The sequence below is a fragment of the Corvus kubaryi genome, unplaced genomic scaffold, assembly GCF_017639235.1.
Source record: "Corvus kubaryi isolate FWS band 111438036 unplaced genomic scaffold, C.kubaryi_AGA036_p1.0 37395, whole genome shotgun sequence".
NCBI classification, from domain to species: Eukaryota; Metazoa; Chordata; class Aves; order Passeriformes; family Corvidae; genus Corvus; species Corvus kubaryi.
Window position 1 is genome coordinate 5,084,488 of NW_024581134.1, and position 21,200 is coordinate 5,105,687.

Consider the following 21,200-nt stretch of genomic DNA (forward strand, 5'->3'; position numbering starts at 1 on the left):
GCGGAGCCGGGCCCCTGCCCCGCCGAACCCCCAGGGGCTGCCGGGGCGCTGGGAAGCGGCTGAGCAGGAAACGCCGTTCTGGCTGCGGGGCTCCGCCGGGACACGGAGATGCCGCCGGGGCGCTCGGTGGGTGAACCGCCGGGGCACCCCCGGCTCCCCCGGGATGAGGCACCCTCACACATCGGACGGAGAGGCTGGGCAGACCCCGGCCGAGCCGCGCTTGTTTCGGGGCCCGGGCCCTCCCCTCCCGTCGGGGACACGTAGTCCAGCACCACCGCAGCCGCCCACAAACCCCCTCCCCGCCGGGAACACAGTGACAACGGGCCGGGGGCAGCGCCGGAGGACAGAGAAAAGCGGGAGCTCCCAAAGCGAGTCCGCACGCACCTAAAGCCGCGGGAGCGCCCACGGAGGGAAGCGGGAGCCCCCCGAGGGTCCGCGCTGCCGGAAACAGCCCCGGAGCGGCTCTGCACTGACGGAGGAAAACAACCAAGGCGGGGCCGCGGAGAGGGTCCGCAGTGACGGAGGGAAGGGAGCCCCGCGCAGGGTCCGCACTCACCGGGACCGCGGGCTCCGATGGCCGCTCCCGGCCCGGGACCGCCGGGCTCTTCCCCCGCCGTGCCACGTGACACGCGGCGCTCGGCCCCGCCCACGCGGCACGTGACGCGGGCGGACACGTGGCGGCGGCGGGAGGAGGCGGGGCCGCAGCCGCGGTCGGTGTCGCCGTATCGCGACAGGAACGCGCCCGCCGCGCAGCCATGGGGAGTAGATGGACTTTCAGGTCCCTTCCAACCCCAAGCAGTCTGGGATTCTCCGATCATCAAACACCAGCATGACCCGGTAACTGTTCTTTTCCCACCTCATTTCTCTGGTTATTTCTACCCTGAACAGAAGTTAAATGCGGAGACAGGGTTGCAACAAGATGGGCTTTGAGGTCCCTTCCACCCCAAATCATTCTGTAATTCTCTAAGAATTCATTAAGAAAGTCCCATTTATCCTGGGATACTGCCTGCTCCTGTTCAGCCTCTCCAACTCAAAACTGAATTTAATTTCTTCATGACTCTCACAGGCCACAGGGAGAAACAGGTTACTGGCAGAGTGATTCAAGACATAAAAATCCTTTTGTGGAAAAAAAATGGGATCTCAACTTTGTCATTACAAGTCAGATGTAAAGGGACGTGCACTCTGCAGTGGGAATGCAGTGAGGTTGATTCACACACACATCTGGCTAAATGGACGACTCAGCAATGTTCTGGACTTGTCCTTTATCCACCAGTGACCTTTACAGCAACAACTGGGACTGTGTAAAATGACTTGGGGTTTTTACACTGTTTGTTATCCTTCATCAGAAGCAGAGCACGCAGGAAACCTCAAAGAGTCAGACAGGTTTCTAGGTATGTTTATTAGACCAGGAATGCCACTGTCCAAGTGGTAATCAGGGAACAAATGCCATTACACAATCATTTTCTCAGTGAAAGTTTAGACCAGTTCATTAGAAGCGGAGGCTGTTACTCCCTCCATTCTCTTGGAGTGATTCTGCCAACAGGTGAAAAGCCCCACGCAATGTCAAGCTTTGTGAACACCTGTAAAGGGATAAAACCCAAGATTATTAACTCTGAAATCAAAGAAACCGTCTGATAGAGGGCTATTTTTATTGTTTTCACTTCAGATTTCTTGTATTAGAACATGACATCTCATTAATTTTCTGATTAAACAAGTGGAATATATTTATATTGAACAGCATTTAAATGTTTCAGTTTTCTGTTTCAAAATACCCAACTTTAGAAGAAAGAATCTGCAATGTAAAACCCCACCACCGTACTGGTATTCTCATCCAGAAATTTTGCTGCTGAAAGCTGTACCTGTAGAGGTTTGACATCCCAAGTAAAATAGAGAACACTTGTGTTTCTCATACATTTTCAAATCAAGCAATAGACTGACACAGAAATAGGAGTAACAACTCAAAATCAAGCCGGGAACTAACAGAACTTCCACCTCTATCACATCACTATTCGCTTATGTAAGAAGCTCCTAAATTCTGACCACTGAATTTATTTCAAACAGGCAAAATCAACACCTTTAAAGTTTGCAGCTCGAGTCACAAGAGACAAAAAGGTGACAAAACCAACTTACATAGCCCCAGACAGCTGAGAACATGGCAGCTCCTCCAAGGAGGACCATGGTTCCATATTTATCGTGGAAGTTCGGCTCATGCTTGCGATGAGCTTGTCTGACTGCAGTGTGCTGGATGCCACGAGCTGAGGAGCGTTCAAAAGTACAGAAATCAACAAAAATACATGCTAAAACCGTTCACAATCCTCATCTCCCACCAACAGAGAGGCGCTAGTGTTAAAAGATTAAAAATGCTGGAAAAAATAATCTTTTGGACTTAGAACTCTGGAATGACTCCAAAACATGGGATATACACAAATCCTTTAATTTTTTTCAGCTCTCTCAATTTCTCTCTAGAAAGTTATTCCTTATGTCTAACTCCAGTAAGAAAAAAAAAAATCTTCTAAGTTACCTTTTTCACTAATATATTTTCTTTAGTATTACTGTTTCTCTAATAAAATGTTTTGCTTAGTGCCTAGCTTTTTTAGATTTCTACATATAAATATCTATCCTAGCAGTGTATGTAACCTAACATGAGCATTGTCAGGATGAAGCTCACCATCAAATTATGGGGTTGAAGATAGAGGGTGTGGAAGGAAGGAAACAGAAATAACTTGCGGGCATGAGACAAATAATAGAGAAAAAAATACACAATGATATCTGCAGATGATGTACATTATAAATGTACACTATAAAAGGTACACTTATTAAAGAGAAGACAACAGTAAAAAATCAAAGCAATAGCTACAAAACACAAACTGCCCGGTAGCTGTGTACAAAGCGTTTGATGAGAAGGTGATGTGCGCATAAAGATATTACAAAATAAAACCTTTTAGTCTCAGGTCAATGGTTTACAGTTCTATGCAACCATGACTAGAGAACATGATGGTGATACCCATAATGTTACTACATCATTCGCATGCTCTGTGAGGCTGCACAAGGCGTTTTTTTAGACATAAAAAAGCCAGAATATCTACCAAGACAGGTTTACTTTAGGTGCCCGCACCTCGGAATAAGCACATCGTGACCAAGGACCAGAGGAACACTGCGGGGTCTGTATCACTGAAGGGGTAACTTTAACCTTGAGTTTAAGGGCTGGCTATTGACTACACCTTGTCACCGCAGGTTACCAGACCAGAATGTGCCTTTAGATACTAGGGGGAAAAAAGCAGCAAGGAAAGGAGTCCTAGGTCAAAAAGCAACTAGGAGATAAAAAAGGCTGGAAGAAAGAAAAAAAGCGGGAGGAGAAGGACGCCAGAGCCGCCCGCAGCCCCTGAGGTGCCCTCACGACCCTCCCCGGGTGCAGAGCGAGCCGGGGGCTGTGAGGGACAGTCCGCACAGGGTAGGGCACAAACCGGGGGTGACCCCCTGAGGAACCCCCCCACAGCCCGAGAGCCGCCCCTATCCTTACCGACGAGGCTCTGCGCGGCCCTGGCCACCGGGAACATGATGAGAGCCGAGCGCGTACCCTTCACGACCGTGAAGAACAAAATGGTCGCGGCGGAAGTGGCGGCGCGGCGAGGGCCTGTGGGTAACGCCGGGCTCCTCCTCGCTGCGGCGGAGCTTCGCGGCCGGGCTGGGCCGGGCCGGGCCGGTGGTTCCCTGGCTGCTCTCCGGCACCTCCCGGGTGCAGACGGGCTCTCCGTGAGGGGCCGAGGGACGGAGAAAAGCGGATACGGCCGTGACGACAGCGCTAAGAGAGTCGTGGCCAAGGCTGCAGTCGCAGTGTCAGGATGGCCGAGTGGTCTAAGGCGCCAGACTCAAGGCGTTTCGCGCCTTCCCGCGGCGGGATTGGGTGTTCTGGTCTCCGTATGGAGGCGTGGGTTCGAATCCCACTTCTGACACCACTTTTTTTCTCCCCCCCCCCACGTGCTCGGGTTAACTTAAATTCACAAAAGGACCGAGTTGATGAAGTCCGGGATTTTACTGCAAATGGAAACCAGAAATAATTGTAACGGTGTCTTCGAATAGGCAAATGAATCCTGAAGCGTGAGTAAATCTTTGTTTCTCTGTGGCGATTCTGCATCAGAGCCATAAGCCACCACAGAGCTGCTGAGGAATTCCCCAGTGCATTTGGTTTTTAACAATATTTGTAACACACGATCCAGCAATTTATAGCGTGTGTATAACACGAAGCGTGTATCTCATGCAGCAAGAGGAAGAACTTCATTACACTGAGGGTGGCAGAGCCCTGGAACATCTGCCTAGGCAGGGTGTGGAATCTCCCTCTTTGGAGACATTCAAAACTCATCTGCACACATTTGTGTTGTTTCAAAATGTGGATTATGTAAAATTTTCTTAGGAAAGGATGTTCTTCGATGTTTGATCTTTGTATACTTTCTAGCCTAATCAACAAGGAAGGAGATTTAATCCATGAAACAGCAGGTAGCAAGCTCTAAGTGATGTCCAGATGCTGGGAAAAAAATTACTTTTTGGTAAACTGTCTTGTTAAGGTTTATGGCTTGATACATTCAATTATCTCACGCCTAGGGGGAGGTTAACAAAGCTTGGGAAGGAGGTTGTGCCACTGATAGCAAACACAAAGAATGCAGAACTTACAGGCCACAAGGACATTTTGCAGAACTCCCACAATAAGGAAGACACTAACAAAGCCAACTCAGAAACTGGGCTGAAATCAGCTCCAGCCGGGCAAAAGGTAATTCCAGCAGAGGCAGATCACGACCACCAACACACCGACCAAAAAGAAGAGAAAGTGGGAGCATGTGCACTAATTAGTATGAAAAGCAAAGAGAAGCATTAACCAACAAAGATAGAATACTAATTAATAAGAGAACTACATTACTTGTATCCAATGAACACAAATTCCTTTGTTTGCTAAAGCATATAAACAGTAAAAAGTTTTGAGAGTGTGTGTGCTTGATTTGTGGAACACCACTGAGCAGCCAAGGCTAACACAACTCTGAAATAAAGCCATGTCTCTCTGACTGCGTGTAATTACTGGCTTGTTGCACACCGGGTAACAAATCCGGTATCTTAGTGGGCAACACTGTGTCACCTGCTCTCGGATGATCTCCAGAGATCCCTTCGAACCGTGATGGTTCTGTGATTCTGCTGAGCACGGGGAGCGGCTGAGAGACCCCACCATACCCTGGAACCCCGCCATCGTTTCGCACCTCGGAGCCCACTCCGCTCTCCCCTCAGGGCTCACTCCGCCCTCCCCTCGGGGCCCACTCCGCCCTCCCCTCGGAGCCCACTCCGCCCTCCCCTCAGGGCTCGCCCTCCCCTCAGCGCTCGCCCACCCTTCGGGGCTCCACCAATGGCGCGGCTCCAGCTCGCCGCGCTCCCGCGAAGGCCAATCGAAGGCCGGCGGCGACGCACGAGCCGGCGCCTCCGCCAATCGGCGTCCTGCGGGCGGGGCCTCGCTGCCGGCGGGGCGGGGCGGGGCGGCCATGGCGGCGCTGCCGGTGCCGCTGCTGGCGCTGGCGCTGCTGCTGCTGGCAGGATGTGGCGGGCCCGGCGCCGCGGGGCAGAGGCGGAAGGAGGTGAGACACACCGGGAAGCTCCACGCCGCGCTGGGGCGCGTTCTCGTTGAGCGGGCTGAGGGCAGGACCGGCTAGGGCTCGGCGGGGTGGCGTGGCCTCACCGCGGGTTCCCCCCGCCCTGAGGTTCGGCCGGCTCTGAGGGGAACCCGCTGGGAGGGAAGGTCTTTGTTTCCAGGTTCTTCGGTTCTTGTTAGGAGCACTGTACGAGTGTTGTCTTCCTGCCGCATGGGATTTGCGGGGCGGAGGATGGGTGGTCTTTGGTTGCAGTCACTAAGGTGCAAATTACTTCCACACACTTGACCCGTAGGGTTTGGGAAAATCCTGCTGCGTAAGTGTTTATACTTGTGTCACTTGTAGGTCGGAGAAGAATAATTTATTACTGTTATCGTGGTGGGACTCTTGCGGCTGCCCTGTGCAGGGTCAGGAGTTGGACTTCGATGCTCCTACTGGCTCCCTTCCAATTCAGAGTATATTATGATTTCCTCAAACATATTTATCTGAAGAACGGTGTTAATGAGTAGAGAAGTGCTTTATGATAAACGTAACATTTGCGAATTTGTCAAACTAATGCCTCTTTTTATAATGTTATAGAATTTATTGCTTCCTTTTTAAGGAATGTTTTAGTGTTAAGAATTTGAGTTCTTCAAATATGTTTTGAATTACAGGGTTTTCTTTTCCAGCAATGCTGAAAATGAAATGTTGAGGTTGGTTCCATCTCTGGCGTTGATTCCACTGCCATAAGCTTTGAAAGTTGGAACAGTTTGATGCTTAGTGTAGAAAAAAGGCTGTGGAGGGGATTTAGGCAGTTGGTAGAGCTGAAAGAAGTCTTGCAATTAGCAGTGTGAGGAAGGCCTGGTAAGCTGAGGGTCTTCACCAGCCTGGTCATGTTAAGTGGTTAAAGCTGTGTGTGTTGCTAGGTGGTTGAAGTTAATGAATTATGTTAAGGTGACTGTCAAAAGCTTCTGTGAATGCCTTGCAGAATTTCACTGAAGTATCACATCACCTGCTTGGTGTTATGAAAAGCAGTGCAGATATTTATTCCATCAAATGTGAAAACCTTTAAGATTGTGCTGTGAGACTGGAAAAAAAAAAACCCGACAATGTTGCTCTGGCTTGATTTTCAGATGGTGTTATCAGAGAAAGTGAACCAGCTGATGGAGTGGGCCAGTAAAAGATCCGTGATCCGAATGAACGGAGACAAATTCCGGCGCCTTGTGAAGGCACCTCCCAGAAACTACTCAGTGATTGTGATGTTCACTGCTCTTCAGCCTCACAGACAGTGTGTTGTGTGCAAGTATGAGCTCCGTTTAGTCCTAAATTAGGACTTGAAAGTCATCTTATGCTTTGTAGGAAACTAAATTCAAGAATAGGGTTGAACTTCCACACATGTGGAAGGAATACACGTGGGCAAGTTAGAGTAGGATTCTCTTTGCAATTTAATGTGTGGGAATATGTGTGTAATGTGCTTGTGAGAAAACAGCACAATCCTTTAGTTTTATCTCCCTCCTAAAATAATTCCCGCTTTGCAGTGTTTACTCTGAGAGGCTTCTGGAGAAAGACACACTGGAAGCTCAGCTTTTCTGGCATGAGTTGCTGAAGAAATGTTTGTAGAATTATTGCTGGCCATGCAGCTTAAATGTTGCTCTTAATTAATACATTGCTTGGCACTTACTTGCAATTATAATATTCTAATTCTTTAACCATATTATGGCTTTCTTTTATTAATCCAGAGGTGGCAGAGGTCTGTGAGGGTGGTTTCTGTAGGTGGTCCGTTGAAATTATTGGTTTCCCCTGCTCTGTCATGGAAGAAAGGGCACACCTGGCCACATTTTGCTGCTCTGTGGCCAGGCACATCATGAGCAGCTGGGTTCTATTTCACCTTTCAATTAGAAATTACCTCTGCTTGTGTTTGTGGACTCAACAAATCTTGCCCTTGCATTTAAAAAAACAGGTGCCAAATGCTTCACCTGATGGTAGATAAGTGTTTGTGCTTAAATGATTTCATTAACACTTAAACTTTCTTTTTAACCCTAGAAAATTAATGGGGTGGGTGTGGGATGCACCCATTGATGGGGTGGGTGGGCACAGCTCCCTCAGCTGCTTTACAACTCATGCTGTGGACAAATCCATGATACAGCATCTCACTTGGTGTGTTTTCCAGGCAAGCTGATGAGGAATACCAGATTCTGGCAAACTCCTGGAGGTATTCCAGTGCCTTTACCAACAAGATTTTTTTTGCTATGGTAGATTTTGACGAAGGCTCAGATGTGTTTCAGATGGTAATGTCCTTTTCTCTTCTAACATTGTTTTTAACTTGGGTTTTGGGCAAGAAGGTGAAGATGTTACATAATTTGGTGTTACAGGGAATAAAGGAATGAAAAGTTAAAAGCTGTCACTCTTGGAAGAAAGATGGTCTGAGCATGTTGGTAGGAATATTAACAGACCTGAGATGTGGAAGAGTTACAAGGAGTAAATTGGTTTCTTTGACTTTTTTCCCTGAATTTGTCTCCTATAATAACTTAGAGTGTAATTCTTAATGGAATTCTTCTGTGGTACATGAAGAGGCAAGATAGAAAGCACTGATGTCATTAGTAACAGCTATTACAATTTTAAGATTACTAGAGAATGACAGATTAGGCTTTTGGTATGGGTTAACTGATTTCTTTTCAAGTACCCAGCTATTTTTCTCTTCTATTAACATTGTGTGACCATGTTTTTTTCTCAAGCTGTGAGAATATTCCATGTATGCTTGCAATTATAGGTCACATTAATAGTTCATTATAGTTTTGCAGATCTTAACTTTTTTTTTTTAGGAGGTACTAAGCTCTGTTTAACAGCAACACAGTTTAGGCAGTGATACTTTATTAAATGGAGGGTTTTGAACTAGAGAGTTGAAGAGAGATGTCTTTTTATTATTTTTGTTAATTTTTTCCTTAGTGTTACATTAGAAATGCATTCTTCAAGCTTTGGCCTTTCTGGATTTTAGAATCATACATTGCTATTTTGCAGATTTCTTTATCAAAAGTAGTATTTAGAGAAGAAACAGATTCAAAAAAATGTGTGTGAAATACAGAAATGCAAGCCGTGTGCTGTCTTTTAAAAAGTCACTGCCAATGAAATCAAAGAGCTAATTTTTCTTATTCAGCAACAATATTGCAAGACAGAAATGGCTTAGAATTGTGTTATTAAATAGTCCTTTCACAGGCTGTGTCTTCTGTGAACTCTCTCCCTGCAGCTGAACATGAATTCTGCCCCCACCTTCATTAACTTCCCGGCCAAGGGGAAGCCCAAGCGGGGGGACACCTATGAGCTGCAGGTGCGCGGCTTCGCGGCGGAGCAGCTGGCGCGCTGGGTGGCCGACAGGACAGACGTCCACGTGAGTGCAGACACCTTCCCTCACCCCCTCTGTGCAGGGCCAGCTGGGAAACATCACTTGTGTTCTGTGGCTCCTGAGCTGCTCTAAATAGCTCGTCTACAAAATCTAGTTCAGACACACAACTGCATCTTTCAGTTTCCTTACAGTCTCTGTGCTGGTATTTTGTGTAATGAGAAGATGGTAAAACTCATCTCCTTCCTTCTCGCTCTTCTTTTCCTGTGGAAGAAAAACAATCTCTAAATTATTGAATAGGGTGAAGTTTTGTGAAACTGAAGTTACGCTATTGGTGGAAGAAGCATTGCTTACTTCCTGAGTCAGATTTATTACACAGAAAATGTGCGTGTGTGATGTTTTTTCCACTCAATGTGTTGTGGGCTTTTTTAGCAGGAGTGCAGGTATAATGTATAATCCTACTGAGAGACAATAATTTCACTGTGCTGTGTTCAGATCCGTGTGATAAGGCCACCAAACTATGCTGGACCCTTGATGCTGGGGTTGCTGCTGGCTGTCATCGGAGGCCTCGTGTATTTGCGGGGCAGCAATCTGGATTTTCTCTATAACAAAACTGGCTGGGCCTTTGCTGCTCTGGTGAGTAATCGTGACTCTTGTCTGCCCTGTTGTATTGAGTTTTGTAGCAAATCTGGATTTTCTCTATAACAAGACTGGCTGGGCCTTTGCTGCTCTGGTGAGTAATCATGACTCTTGTCTGCCCTGTTGTATTGAGTTTTGTAGCAATTCAAGTTTTTAAAAGCTTCTGTATTTCAAGATTCTTGAAGCTGGTAGAGGAAAATGAGGTGCAGTTAGTTTTACTTTTTGGTAGATTGATAATATTATATGATCTTAGTCTTTCCAGCTCACTGAATGCTTGATTAGATGCCTTTTGTACAAATATAGTGGGACAATTTTTAGCCTGTGTTCCAAACCACTATGTTTTGGTATGAAGTGAAAAGATATTGGGTTAAATTAAAAATAAAAAAGAAACATTAGTAAACAGTGTTTCTTCTTTCCTTTTCAGTGTTTTGTGTTAGCAATGACATCAGGCCAGATGTGGAACCACATTAGAGGCCCCCCCTATGCTCATAAGAATCCCCATACAGGACAAGTGGTGAGTCTTGCCTTCATTTTCTTTTCTGCATTTTCTATTGTATTTCTGCAGAGTAAGGCTGATACTGAGAGACAATCAGAGTGCAAATTCTGCTTCTGGCTCCTCTCTCTGTGAGTGAGACCAAACTCTCCTGCAGTGAGCAAGGCAAATCAACATGTCTTGCACAGATGTTGTATTTCCAGTGGTGAAGGGATGTGGTAGTTCTAAATTGCTTACAGCACAATAAAGGTATTTATGGGTTGAGTCTTTCATGCTAAAAATCCTATTGCTGAGCCTGGCAATTCTGTTTCAACCTGGTCTTGTTAACTCATACACTCATCTAATGACTTCCACATAAAAACATCTTTCCTCAAGATTCTTGAGGTAAATTAATATCTAGTGATCTCAGATTTATTAAGTCTTTCTTGGAAAAAATCTTTTTTTAACATAATTTGGAATATACTGCTCTGTTCATAATATAGAATGAGATGCACTGTAAAAGTAGTCACAGTGTTTGGAGAGCATTGCATCTCCTCAGGTGCTTACACATCACATACTGGCTTTTCTCATGTTTTTACTCTGGCAATTAATTTGGTGAAAGTCCTTTTGTGCCTGGTTAGATGGGTCAGACCCTCTGTATTCTTCTGTAGAAAGTGGATTAAACTTCTTTTTTCCTACTTAGATACAACATCACAACCATAATAGGGATTAAAACATGGTATTCTTTCACAAATTTCAATTTTTCTGTTAACCTAGAAGTGAAAAAGATTTCAAATGCTTGGTTCTGGAGCCAAGTGAGTTGGGTTCATACACAGATTGAAGGGATTGTGCTTAAGCTGAGCAGCAGTGTACACAACCTAAGAATCTCAGTCAGGGAATGGATCACATTTGGATGCAGGAGGGCCTAATCTCATGGTATTTTGCCCAGCTGGACTGAGAATCTGGACCACGAAGGTTGTAGCTGCACTTACTGTGATCTGCATGGTACTTGAGGCTGATTGTGCAATAGTAATAGAAGAAGGATTTTTGTCTCTGTTGCAGCTCCCCCAAAAATCAGCGATCAACAGCTGAAATTGTTTGTGCTCCAACTTCTGTTCTCTCCTAAAAGAAACAATGCAAACCCCAGTTCCAGGCTCTATAGCTGTTGTTAATCACATCAAAGTTGACTCCAGTCTTTTCTGAATTTAATTACTCTTTGTCTCTTACAGAATTATATCCATGGAAGCAGCCAAGCCCAGTTTGTGGCAGAAACACACATAGTTCTGCTGTTCAGTATCCTTCCTGTGAGAAGCATGTGGTTGGTGACAGTTTTTTGGTTAACAAATGCTGCTGCCTTTTCTGTGGTGCTTTGTCATGGCTGTAATTGCCACCTAACACTGATGCAGAAGCTTGTAAAACCTTTCTGCACTGGCAACTGTGCTTTTCCTGTGCCTCTGATTGTTAAGATGAATAGAAAAATATTTACTGTTTCTCATCTTAAGTACCAAAATGAATACAGAATTCAAGTTGTGGATCTTTGTGGAATCAGAAGATTCTTCAGGATACTCCCTGCTCTGCTATGGATGTCTCTTTTCAATGTCACTTATTTCTTGCTTTGGTGTTGAATTCATTCCTCTTTCACTGATCTTTTATTTCTTTGCTTACTTTCTTAGAATCTTGTTTGTGCTAATGATGCAGGATTTTGCCATGCTATCAAGAAAGGCAGGTGGAAACTTTCAGATTGAGGGCTTTTACATTTCTCATTTGTACAAAAAGTGTTTCTTTGGGGTCATAAGAATACCTTAAAACTCAATGTTCTGTTTTTCTATTCCCACATGTACGTTTTTGATCCATCATTTGTAACTTTAGTCGTTTCTGGCTGGAGCTTTTCTTCCTTGTTTTGTCCACCTGTATCAGCACCTTTATTTTTTACTCAGTACTTTTTCTGATACTTAATTTTTTCAACTTAAAACAGGCACTTGGAGGGGAACTTCTGTTCTTTTTCTGTTACTGTACTTTTGATCCACTTGGTCAAATTCAAAGTAGAAACCTTTTGTAGATGTTTATTTGTGTTATTGCTATCCATCATGTTACGGACCCAACCTACCAATTGCTGGAGACATTTTAAATTATTACATTTGGTGAGGTTTCTCTGGGTTCAAGTCACTTTCCTCCTGTGCTGAAGGTGGGCTGTGTCTGAAACGGAAAGATTCCTCATGCAGTCAATAATAAGTATTTTTCTTTTCTGCAGGAGACTTGGGACTGGAATTCTGTAGTTAAATGGAATGAAATTTTTGGGAATTCTGTCTTTTGTTCCACTAGATTCACTATTTTGCTTTGTTAAAATTCCTTCTTGGCAAGTGTCAGGCCTTTTGTGTTGTCTGTGCTTCTTTAATTTTGTGATCTTTAGTTTTTTACATCTGAAGAATTAGAAAAGAAATATTGCCACTTGAAAGACAGCCTTTTGGATTAAATACTGCATGTGTTTTATTTGTTCTGTTGGCTGAGTGAATGCAGAAGCTGAATTCCTTTGGGGATTTTCCAGTGGAGAACAGCAGTAGGAGTGGACCCAATCTCTCTGGGAAGGAATGCTGCTTCATTACAAGCTGAGATAATAAATGCATGTTTTTAATTCTGCCTGAAGACCTTCCATCTTGTATTTTAAGCTTTGCATTTATTTTCCCTTAAAAGTTGACATGAATGTTTTTCAGCTGCTTTTTCCCTCATAGTTGCTGATTTGGCTGGGAAGTCTTTGATTTTTCCAGTGAGTTTTAATGCCCTAGGTATGGTGTGGGAGCTGAATTGAGGAGATTAGGAGTGAGTGTGCTGAGTTCCTTGTACTTTGTTGTTTAGCCTTAAACAGTGTTTGTAGATGGTGGAGTTACTTTAGGAATGGTCCTTCTCCACGAAGCTGCTACTTCTGACATGGATGTGGGGAAAAGAAAAAGTAAGTACTGATACTTTCCTCTCTGAGCAAAGGCATATTCAGTAAGGGTGTTTGATACATCATTGAGCAGAAGTGTTTTTGCACTGGGGGTTTTGTACACTTCCCACCTCTAAGCTGAGGAGAATCATTTGGATTTTTGACAGTTTTTGGAGTTGCTTAGAAAACTGCAAGATAAACTCAAACCCTTTTGGCAGATGGAGAGAGATGAAGATGCTTTGCAGTGTTTCGCTAGTAAGGGGGAGAAGAAGGGACTTTTTCTCAAAGCATTTGTATAAAATTGATGTACAGAAGGAATTTGAAAGAAAATTGGTGTTAATTTAGTATTTCTCAATGACATGAATAGAGGCCTCATCTGACCAAATCTGTAACTATTGCAGAAGGCTTTGAAAACCTGAGTCACTGTGGTGTTTCCAGGAGCAGCTGTCACATCACAGCCTCTCCCTGTGCATCTCTTGCAGTTATGTGCATTGCTGGCATTGGCTTGGTGGTGCTGTTCTTCAGCTGGCTGCTGTCTGTCTTCAGATCCAAATACCACGGCTACCCTTACAGGTACGTCAGGCTGGGACCCTGCAGCCGCTGCCCTCCTGGCCTTTGTGGTACAGCTACACCACTGTAGCTCTGCTGACTCATTTGGCAGGAAATACTCTCTTAAAAATGCTCTACTGGTTTCTCAGAGTAGCAGTATTGGTTGATAAAGTCAGCAGAAATACCAGTATTTGATGGATATCGTGATTTTTTTCAGTCTAGCCAAAGGAAAGATTGTGGAACTCTCGTTTCCATGCCATTTCATGTTATAAAATACTTCTATTTTCATAATGATATCTCAGCCAGTTTATACTGCCAACAGATGTATTTTCCCCCCTACTTTTCTCTTCCATCTTCATACATCTTCATTATTAATCTTATTTGTGAGAACAAGGAGGATGCCTGATGCTTTAAAGCTGCCTACATTTTGGTATTGCTTGTGTAAGGAGTCTAATACTATTATTTGACCACTTCTATATATGTCTGACTGATACAGGTATTTTAGATGTATGCTAGCTTTTATGCATTTTGAAGCAATAAATACATGTTGAAGGACCAGTTTCTAATGACTTCATGTGCAATGAACTGAATTTGTCTATAAAGCTAATCCCATAGACAGATATTATGCCCTCTCTATGAGAAATGTGTTCTTATTTAAAAAATATCTAAATAATAAAAAACTTGTTATTTTATGAAGACTTTTCTCAAGAGCAGAAGACAGCTGAAATTATTCCCTGTTTGGTAACTGGTCAGCTTTTATTCTGGTCTCTGCAACAGTCTTAGGTACTCCTGCTAACTTTATTGTAGGGAAGATGTGGTCGTCTTTGGTTTTGAGTTATTAGAAATTCACTTTTAAGTGACTTCACAGCTGCTTTTGTTGTAGCAGCATCAGGCCCAGTTTCTCATTCTGGTTTTCTTGGCATTTATAAAAGCTAAGTGGAATGTTGCGCACCTTTGCTTCTTATAAGATTAATAAAAATGTTTGTTATTTTGCTCTTTACAGTTTCCTAATGAGCTAAAGGATTCCAGAGTCTGTAACATCAGGAAGGTGGTGGCTCTGAAGTTGGATGTGGTGGAATGAGGAGCTCAATGTGTGTGGTTTGTGCTACCTCTGCTTACACTGAGACAGTAAACACTGAACCAAAGATGACGTGTAGTGCCTTAAATACAACAAGCAATTTGCTCTGAAGGACACAGAGTATTAAGATGCAATCTCTTTCATAAGCTTTACATCTTCTTAAGCAACTCTACTTCTAGTGAAATTCAGAACATAATGCTTAAAACTACATTCCCATGGACTAACTAGAAACGGTACTTTCAATTCACTTGGATAACCTGTTCACCATCTTTCTTTTTCCCTTGATTATCATCTTCCTGTTTGTGCGTATCAGGTGACAGCAGCTTCTCTGTCGTGCCTTTTCGTGGTTGAGGAAACAGCTTCGTGTACCTGGAAATCTTTTCCTTCAGCCTGTGTGCAACCCTTGGAGCATGCTCCAGATTCCAGTGTGGAATGTGCATATTGTAGAGCTGTATCTCATTTTTGAGAAGAGTTCTTAACTGCTGTATGATGCAAGAGGTTGTTTCACAGGTGGAGGGGGAGTTTTCAACATGTAGAACCAAGTTATTAATTAATTAAATCTTTCTTTGCCAAATGCTGAAACTGCAATGTTTAAAGTTGTAAACTTTGACTCAGAGCTGGAAAAAAAGTCCTTAGACTGGCCAACACTCACCCTCTTAAAAACACAAACCAAAAGCACAAAGATAACTATGTGTTGCATGAATTCAAAGTTGCTAATTGGCTCTCAAGTTACTGCTTAGAACCCTGGCAAACCAACAGATACCAGATTTGTGGTCATTGTAGTAAGTTCTTGCATTCTCCACTTATTTTCTCCACATTTTTATCCTTTGAGCAGAGGTGGCTACTACTAGGATAAATGTTGTTACCCCAGGATACATTTGGTAGCCTTACAATTGAATGCATGTGCTGCTTGCTCTCTCCTTTTTTTTCTCTCACCTCACAAAGATGCTTTGCCTTAAGAATTCCTGAATGGGAGACAGTGTGCCTCAGCCCAAACTGTTGTGCAGTTCAGCAGCTGTACTACAGGAAATCTTTGCAGCCTGATTCAGTAACACTTCCTTCTGTAGGCTGTGGTGGCCTTAGAGGCTCGGAGTCAGAGAGACTTTTGTCTCCTGCTTCTGCCTCTCCCCTCCCTCAAGGGGTTCCAGAATATGGGTGTTTGAAATGGAATCTCAGAAAGGATTGTATCACTCCAAGTAGAATGTTATGCAGTTTTGCTAAATTAATACACATCTCAAGTGCCTTAACTTGACTAATTTAGTTGTTTGATGTTTCAACTTGTTGAGATGCATTTTTCTATGCCATATAGAATGATAAGCCTTAGTGGAATGGATAAATTGTGTGCCTGACTGGATTTTGGACAAGTTTCAATAAAACTTTTTAGTCTAATACATGCTCCTGTGTCTTTTGAACTTTGACATAAAACAAGCCAAGCTCTTTTCTTCCACTATTGCTTCAGTGTGTTAATCATAGCCTGGTATAAAGTAAATAACCTGAGTATGGATGAGTAGACTGGATTAGTAGCCTGTATGTGTTTGTGGAGAATTACAGCCCAGAATGTCAGCACTACAGAAGTGCTGCTCATGTAGCCAACTGATAGCATAAAGATTACATGGTTTTTGGCTTGTTTTTGACAGCTGTCATGCAGTGAAAATCTTGGATTCATGGAGTTCTAGACAGATCAACTCTGTGTTTCTGGAGGTGGAATCTTGTTAGCACTGTAGATTTGCCTGGAACAACTCAGCAGTGCTGTACTTGTGGCTTGTTTTCCTGCGCAGTTGGTAAAATGCTTCCCATAAACTTTTTCAGTTATAATTTATTCAGTCCTTTTAAAACCACCCAGTTCCATATTGACTAAGTTTAAACAGTGGCACCTCATGCAGGTGGATGGTGGAGTCATGTTTGCCTTCCACTTGAGGTGGCCAGGATGTTGAGAGTTTGGGATTTTCCTCTTTGTTTCCATGCTTACATTTAAGATGAAAATAATGCTCCTTTTTCCCAACAGTTTTTCTGCTCTCTAGGCTGAAACTGAAGTGCATGGAGGAGGGAACAATGTGGTAGTGGAGCAGAAGATTGAGTGCTTGCAAGGACAAGTGGCAGGTTTAGAGAGGATGAATTCTGGCAAGGTTTGACTTGTGCAGCAGTTGAGAGGTAACGGCTGGCTCTAATTGGTACCCAGGGTGACTCTGTGGGCCAGGGGCACTGGCAGCTCACTGACTGGTTGATACAACACACAGTTGGGGCCATCAGAACAAAGGTGCATGAGGCAATGCATTTGAGACCTGCTCTGGGAAAACTGGGAATTGCTGAGGACATCTCCTTTAGAAAGTGAGTCATTAAATAGCTCAGGAGTGCCCTAAAAGCTCACCTTGAGAGAACACTTGCAATAAAGGGAGGAAATGGTGTATTCTGCAGCTGAAAATGAACTGTGTGGTTTTGTTAATGTGGCTGGCCTCAGTGACTTCTGCTTTTTTCTGCTTTTGAGAAGGAGCTGTGGTGTATTTAGAAGATATTTTGAAATAACAGCTAGAAATAATTTTGGGACCTCTCTGCCCTAAGCACAAGGCAAGTCAGTAAATTTAAATGGATTAATCTGTGTAATGGTTTGCATTATGTACAATTTACTGGAAGGTCCTGCATTCAAACCATTCTAGTGTTCAGCACAGAATGTGATTTTCATGAGGCCCTGGCACAGGTTGCCCACAGAAGCTGTGGCTGCCCCTGGATCCCTGGAAGTGTCCAAGGCCAGGCTGGATGGGGCTTGGAACAACCTGGGATCGTGGAAGGTGTCCCTGCCCATGGAAGGGGTGAGGTTTAATGTCCCTTCGAACACAAACCATTCTGGAATTCTGTGACAGTGGTGCCTAGTGGTCATTCCTGCAGGTAAGCCTTTTACAGATGCTCCATGAGCACCTGCCCTTCAGGGGCTGAACTGCGCAGTCCTCCAGCAAGGTGGAAGATGTGCTCAGCTTTGCATCTGCTGTGTTCTTGGTGGTCATGCAAATAACCTTAATGAATCCCCTGGCAGGTGATGGCCATGGGGCTAAGATTCAGCCATGAGGGTAAGAACAAGTCCAGCCTCTTAGCAGGCAGTGGGATGGATGGCCATCCATGCTTGGGGAATATGGTGAGATCATGGCTGGCTAGAGACTTCAGGAGGATAGTGTAGATACTTTTATGGTCACAGCTACTGGGAGTGTAAGTAAATGTACAGCAAAGCTTGTTCTGAGCGCTGTTCAAAATGTGTAAAAGCATAGCAGGGACTTTTTCATTCCCAGCAAATTCAAGTTGGAGTTTCAGAAGTACTGGAGAAAGTAAATTGCTTAACTTTCAAAACATTTGGAACATCCAAAGGAAATCAGATGTGTGGATGGCTTCTGTTCGTTTGAATGTGCTGCCCGTGATATTAGATGATGCCAAATTGTGGCATCTTGTAGCCAGACTTGGTTGGGAGAGAAGAATGGTCTGTAGCATTCCTTCATGGGCTGTTGGCAGTGGTTTGTGGCAGTCTGTTTTAAAAAATACCCATTCTATAATAGAGAAACAAGCTGAAATCCGATTAAGAATTCAAAATTTCCAAGTGCTTTCATCTGCTATGAGAAGTAATTCTCACAAAGGATTTGGGAAAGTACTGGCACTTGGTTTCTGTGTTGGACTTTGGTGTTTGCTGCTTTCTCATGCTGAAAAGGTTTAATTCTCAACTCCAAACCACTACTCAAGTGACTCCACACCATCCCTTTGAACTTTCCTAAGGGGAATAGAGCAACAGCAACACAAAAACAAACCCAGGCCATCGAGTGAGTGTCATCTGTTTTCAGTTTTATCATGCTTTTTGTCTGAGGAATAGTTTCATTGCACATAACCTGTTCCAATTAACAGCTCAGATCTTGATCATTCCTACAAAATTAATTTAGGCGTAGCATTTTATTGGTCTGGATTAATTGTGCTACTTTTATCACAGATAATAATATGAAAGAGATGTATATGTAGTTTGTATTTCTAGGTCAGGAGCACATCAAGTTATTAAAATATCCTCTTGTCAATTGATAGCTGTACATGTCTTTCAGCCATGTTCCTTAAAAGTAGGGTAATATGTACTTAAGGAAACTAATTGCTATAAGAGAAACAATGGGTGTGATGAGACTCCACAGTGGTTTGTCCTGCAAGCTGAGCTCTGAGTCCTGACTCTCCCACGCCTGTTGGAGCAGGGGGAAGTGGTCCTGTGTGCTGGGGAAACTTAACTGGGTGCAGGTCTGGTGGATGTGCAGAATGTTTCCCTGCAGATGCACTCAGATCTGTCTGTACACAGATTTCAGTGTACAGAAAGTTCCTGTGCTTCTCCAATCTGTTTTTTGACAACCTCATGGTAATGTCAGGTTTTGTCTTCTGGAGTAATTGCTGGGAGATGGTAGCATTTCCATTTTTACTTTACCTTGACCTTTTCTTACAGTAGGATTCCTTTTTCATGTGTGACTTCAGATAGAAGTTATGAACTGGAGGCAATTAAATTTGGGTTTTTGAGCTGCTTTCAAATACCTTCCCCAAGGAAATAGTGAAAGAATAAAATATTACAGAACAACAGTAATAAATCTATCTATGTTATTCTAAATCAGTGGGATATTAGTCTGTAATGCTGACTAAATCCCTTGAGGAGGAAAATGAATGTTTTGTGTTCTTACTGTAATCACACAGTTGGAGTCCTAATGCAGAGCTAAGACTGAGTAATGCTTCCAGTTTCCTTCATCTCACTGGTGGCAAAACACGTAGAATGGCTTTTTGCAATTTTTTAATGGAATTCGTAGCAGTCAGTTAAAATGGATTTTGTTTTTCCTCCTTCTAAAATGGAGTGAGAAGGCAGGTGATGCTTTGGTCTTGTCCAAGTGCAGCACTGGCCATGAGACAGAGTTTGATAACAAAGCTGCTGCTAAATCTGCTCTCTGTTATTACTAAATTCAGCAGATACAGGGCACAGCTCTTGGGTAAAATGTTACATTCTAAAGCGAGTTATGTTTAGACATGTTTGTAGAATTTCCCTGGGAGATGTGTAAGCTTGGATGTGCTGAAGTGTAAAGTGCTGTTGATTCTATTATCAGAGAATGAAATGGGTTTTAGGGGTGATTTGCTTGGGTATTTTCTCATGTTTCATATGTTGCTTTATGAAACCATGTGAGCAGGTTAATTTTATTTCTTCTTTAGTTTCTGCAGAAAAAGATACTAATTTTCAAAAGTGGTTTTCTTTATAGTAAGTGAATAATGCTTGTCACCTGTTTCAGATTCTTTGTGGTACTGGGCTGGCTTTTGGTGGTCCATTCTGGTTTGGTCCTGTGTGGTGATGGAACTTCACCCAAAACCCCAGCCTGTGGAGTTCAGTCATCTTCTCAAAAAAGCCTGTAACAACTTTCCCTTGAAGAGGGCTGTATTCCAATCCTCCTCCTTTCACAGCATTTTAACATCTGACAAGAGTGTAGAAGCTGCTAGTACCAGCAGGGAAAATTGTCTTGGCATCCTTAGGTGTAACTGCCAATGATGCATTTACTTATCTAGAGAGTTTTCTGATTAAAAAGAAGAGGTTGTAGCCAAGCTGGGCTGAAGTGGCCCCAAGCAGGGTTACTTGGGGCTGCTCACATTCAACCTGTGTGCCGCTTACGTTATCCCCGTCTTGCTGTCGTTGTACTTGAGAAAGTCTCCTCTCAAGCTTGCTTCGGGGTTTGTGTCCTGGTGGGCTTGGAGTTCCAGGGCTGGTTCCTGCAGAAGGTGAGGGTTGTGCTGGTGATGCCCAAAAACCAGGAGGATCACTCTGGTGATCCTGTTGAAGGAGGAGGGTGGTTGTGGTCATCCTTGCAGAGGGAGGAGGAGGGTTGTTCTGCTGATCCCCATGGAGAAAGTGTGTCCTTCTGGTGATCCTCATGGAGTAGGAGAGTTGTTCGGGGGATCCCTGCAGAGAAGGATTGTTCTGGTGATGCTCATGGAGTAGGAGGGTCCTTGTCGTGCTGTTACTGTGAGATCGAGCACCCACTCCATGTTACCCTTTGTAAGGATGACGTATCTAAATGCTGTGATCGACCTGCCGTGGTTGAACCGAGGTTGCAGGGTCGCCCAAGGCCGCAGTTCTGCGATGAAGTGCTGCCTGTCCCTGGTGTGACACCAGCTCCTGTCCCCCACTGTCCGTCCCCTGGGATGTGTCAGTGCTTGGCCTCTGCCGCCATGGCCGCAGCCGCGCGCTGGAGCCCCCTGCTGGGCACAGGTGTCAGTGCACTTTGTTACGAAATGATGTCACGGGCCTCGGGCCATGACGCCAGCGTGACGTCAGCCCCGCCCCAGCCAATCAGCGCGGGGAAGGTTGGGACGGTGACGCAAACTGCCCTAGCAACAGTCGGCGCGGCGTCGCCCAATCAGAAAATAGCTGTGGGCGGCCGTGAGCCAATGGGAGGCGGCGGAGGAGGACGGCGGCGGGAGGCAGGTCCCCTCAGGCTCCCTCCGATAAGATGGCGGCGGCGCCGGCGATGGCGGCGGCCGCGGCTTTGTCTGCGCCCAGCGCCTGAGCGCGGCCCCGGCCCTGGCGGCCGCTCCGCTCCGAGCAGCGGCGGCGAACTCATGAC

General features: G+C 44.5%; 3 protein-coding genes and 1 non-coding gene across 5 annotated transcripts in view; 2 read left to right on the forward strand and 2 right to left on the reverse strand.

The window, feature by feature from the left end:
• ATP7A (ATPase copper transporting alpha) overlaps window positions 1-642 on the reverse strand; it is a 27,512-nt gene extending 26,870 nt beyond the window's left edge. The window contains exon 1 of one of the 2 annotated variants that reach the window (XM_042040115.1): window positions 557-642. The gene's annotated coding sequence lies outside the window, so the exon portion shown is untranslated. The other variant, XM_042040116.1, reaches the window with a different exon arrangement.
• A 738-nt stretch (window positions 643-1,380) lies between these two features.
• On the reverse strand, window positions 1,381-3,620 carry LOC121670216 (cytochrome c oxidase subunit 7B, mitochondrial). The gene is made up of 3 exons (XM_042040119.1): window positions 3,521-3,620; window positions 2,131-2,255; window positions 1,381-1,580 (listed from the first exon to the last, which is right to left on the reverse strand). The coding sequence occupies exons 1-3, from the start codon at window positions 3,555-3,557 to the stop codon at window positions 1,506-1,508; spliced, it is 237 nt and encodes a 78-aa protein (XP_041896053.1). The 5' UTR covers window positions 3,558-3,620; the 3' UTR covers window positions 1,381-1,505.
• A 216-nt stretch (window positions 3,621-3,836) lies between these two features.
• TRNAL-CAA lies at window positions 3,837-3,953 on the forward strand. Its single transcript has 2 exons — window positions 3,837-3,874; window positions 3,908-3,953. It is a non-coding gene; the product is annotated as a tRNA-Leu (tRNA).
• A 1,433-nt stretch (window positions 3,954-5,386) lies between these two features.
• Window positions 5,387-15,990, forward strand: MAGT1 (magnesium transporter 1). The gene is given in 11 exon segments (XM_042040043.1): window positions 5,387-5,418; window positions 5,420-5,612; window positions 6,737-6,906; window positions 7,774-7,891; window positions 8,848-8,988; window positions 9,436-9,576; window positions 10,004-10,093; window positions 11,281-11,344; window positions 12,924-12,998; window positions 13,457-13,547; window positions 14,527-15,990. Coding segments are annotated over 11 exon segments (1,131 nt in total). The 3' UTR covers window positions 14,543-15,990.
• Window positions 15,991-21,200: the final 5,210 nt, after the last annotated feature.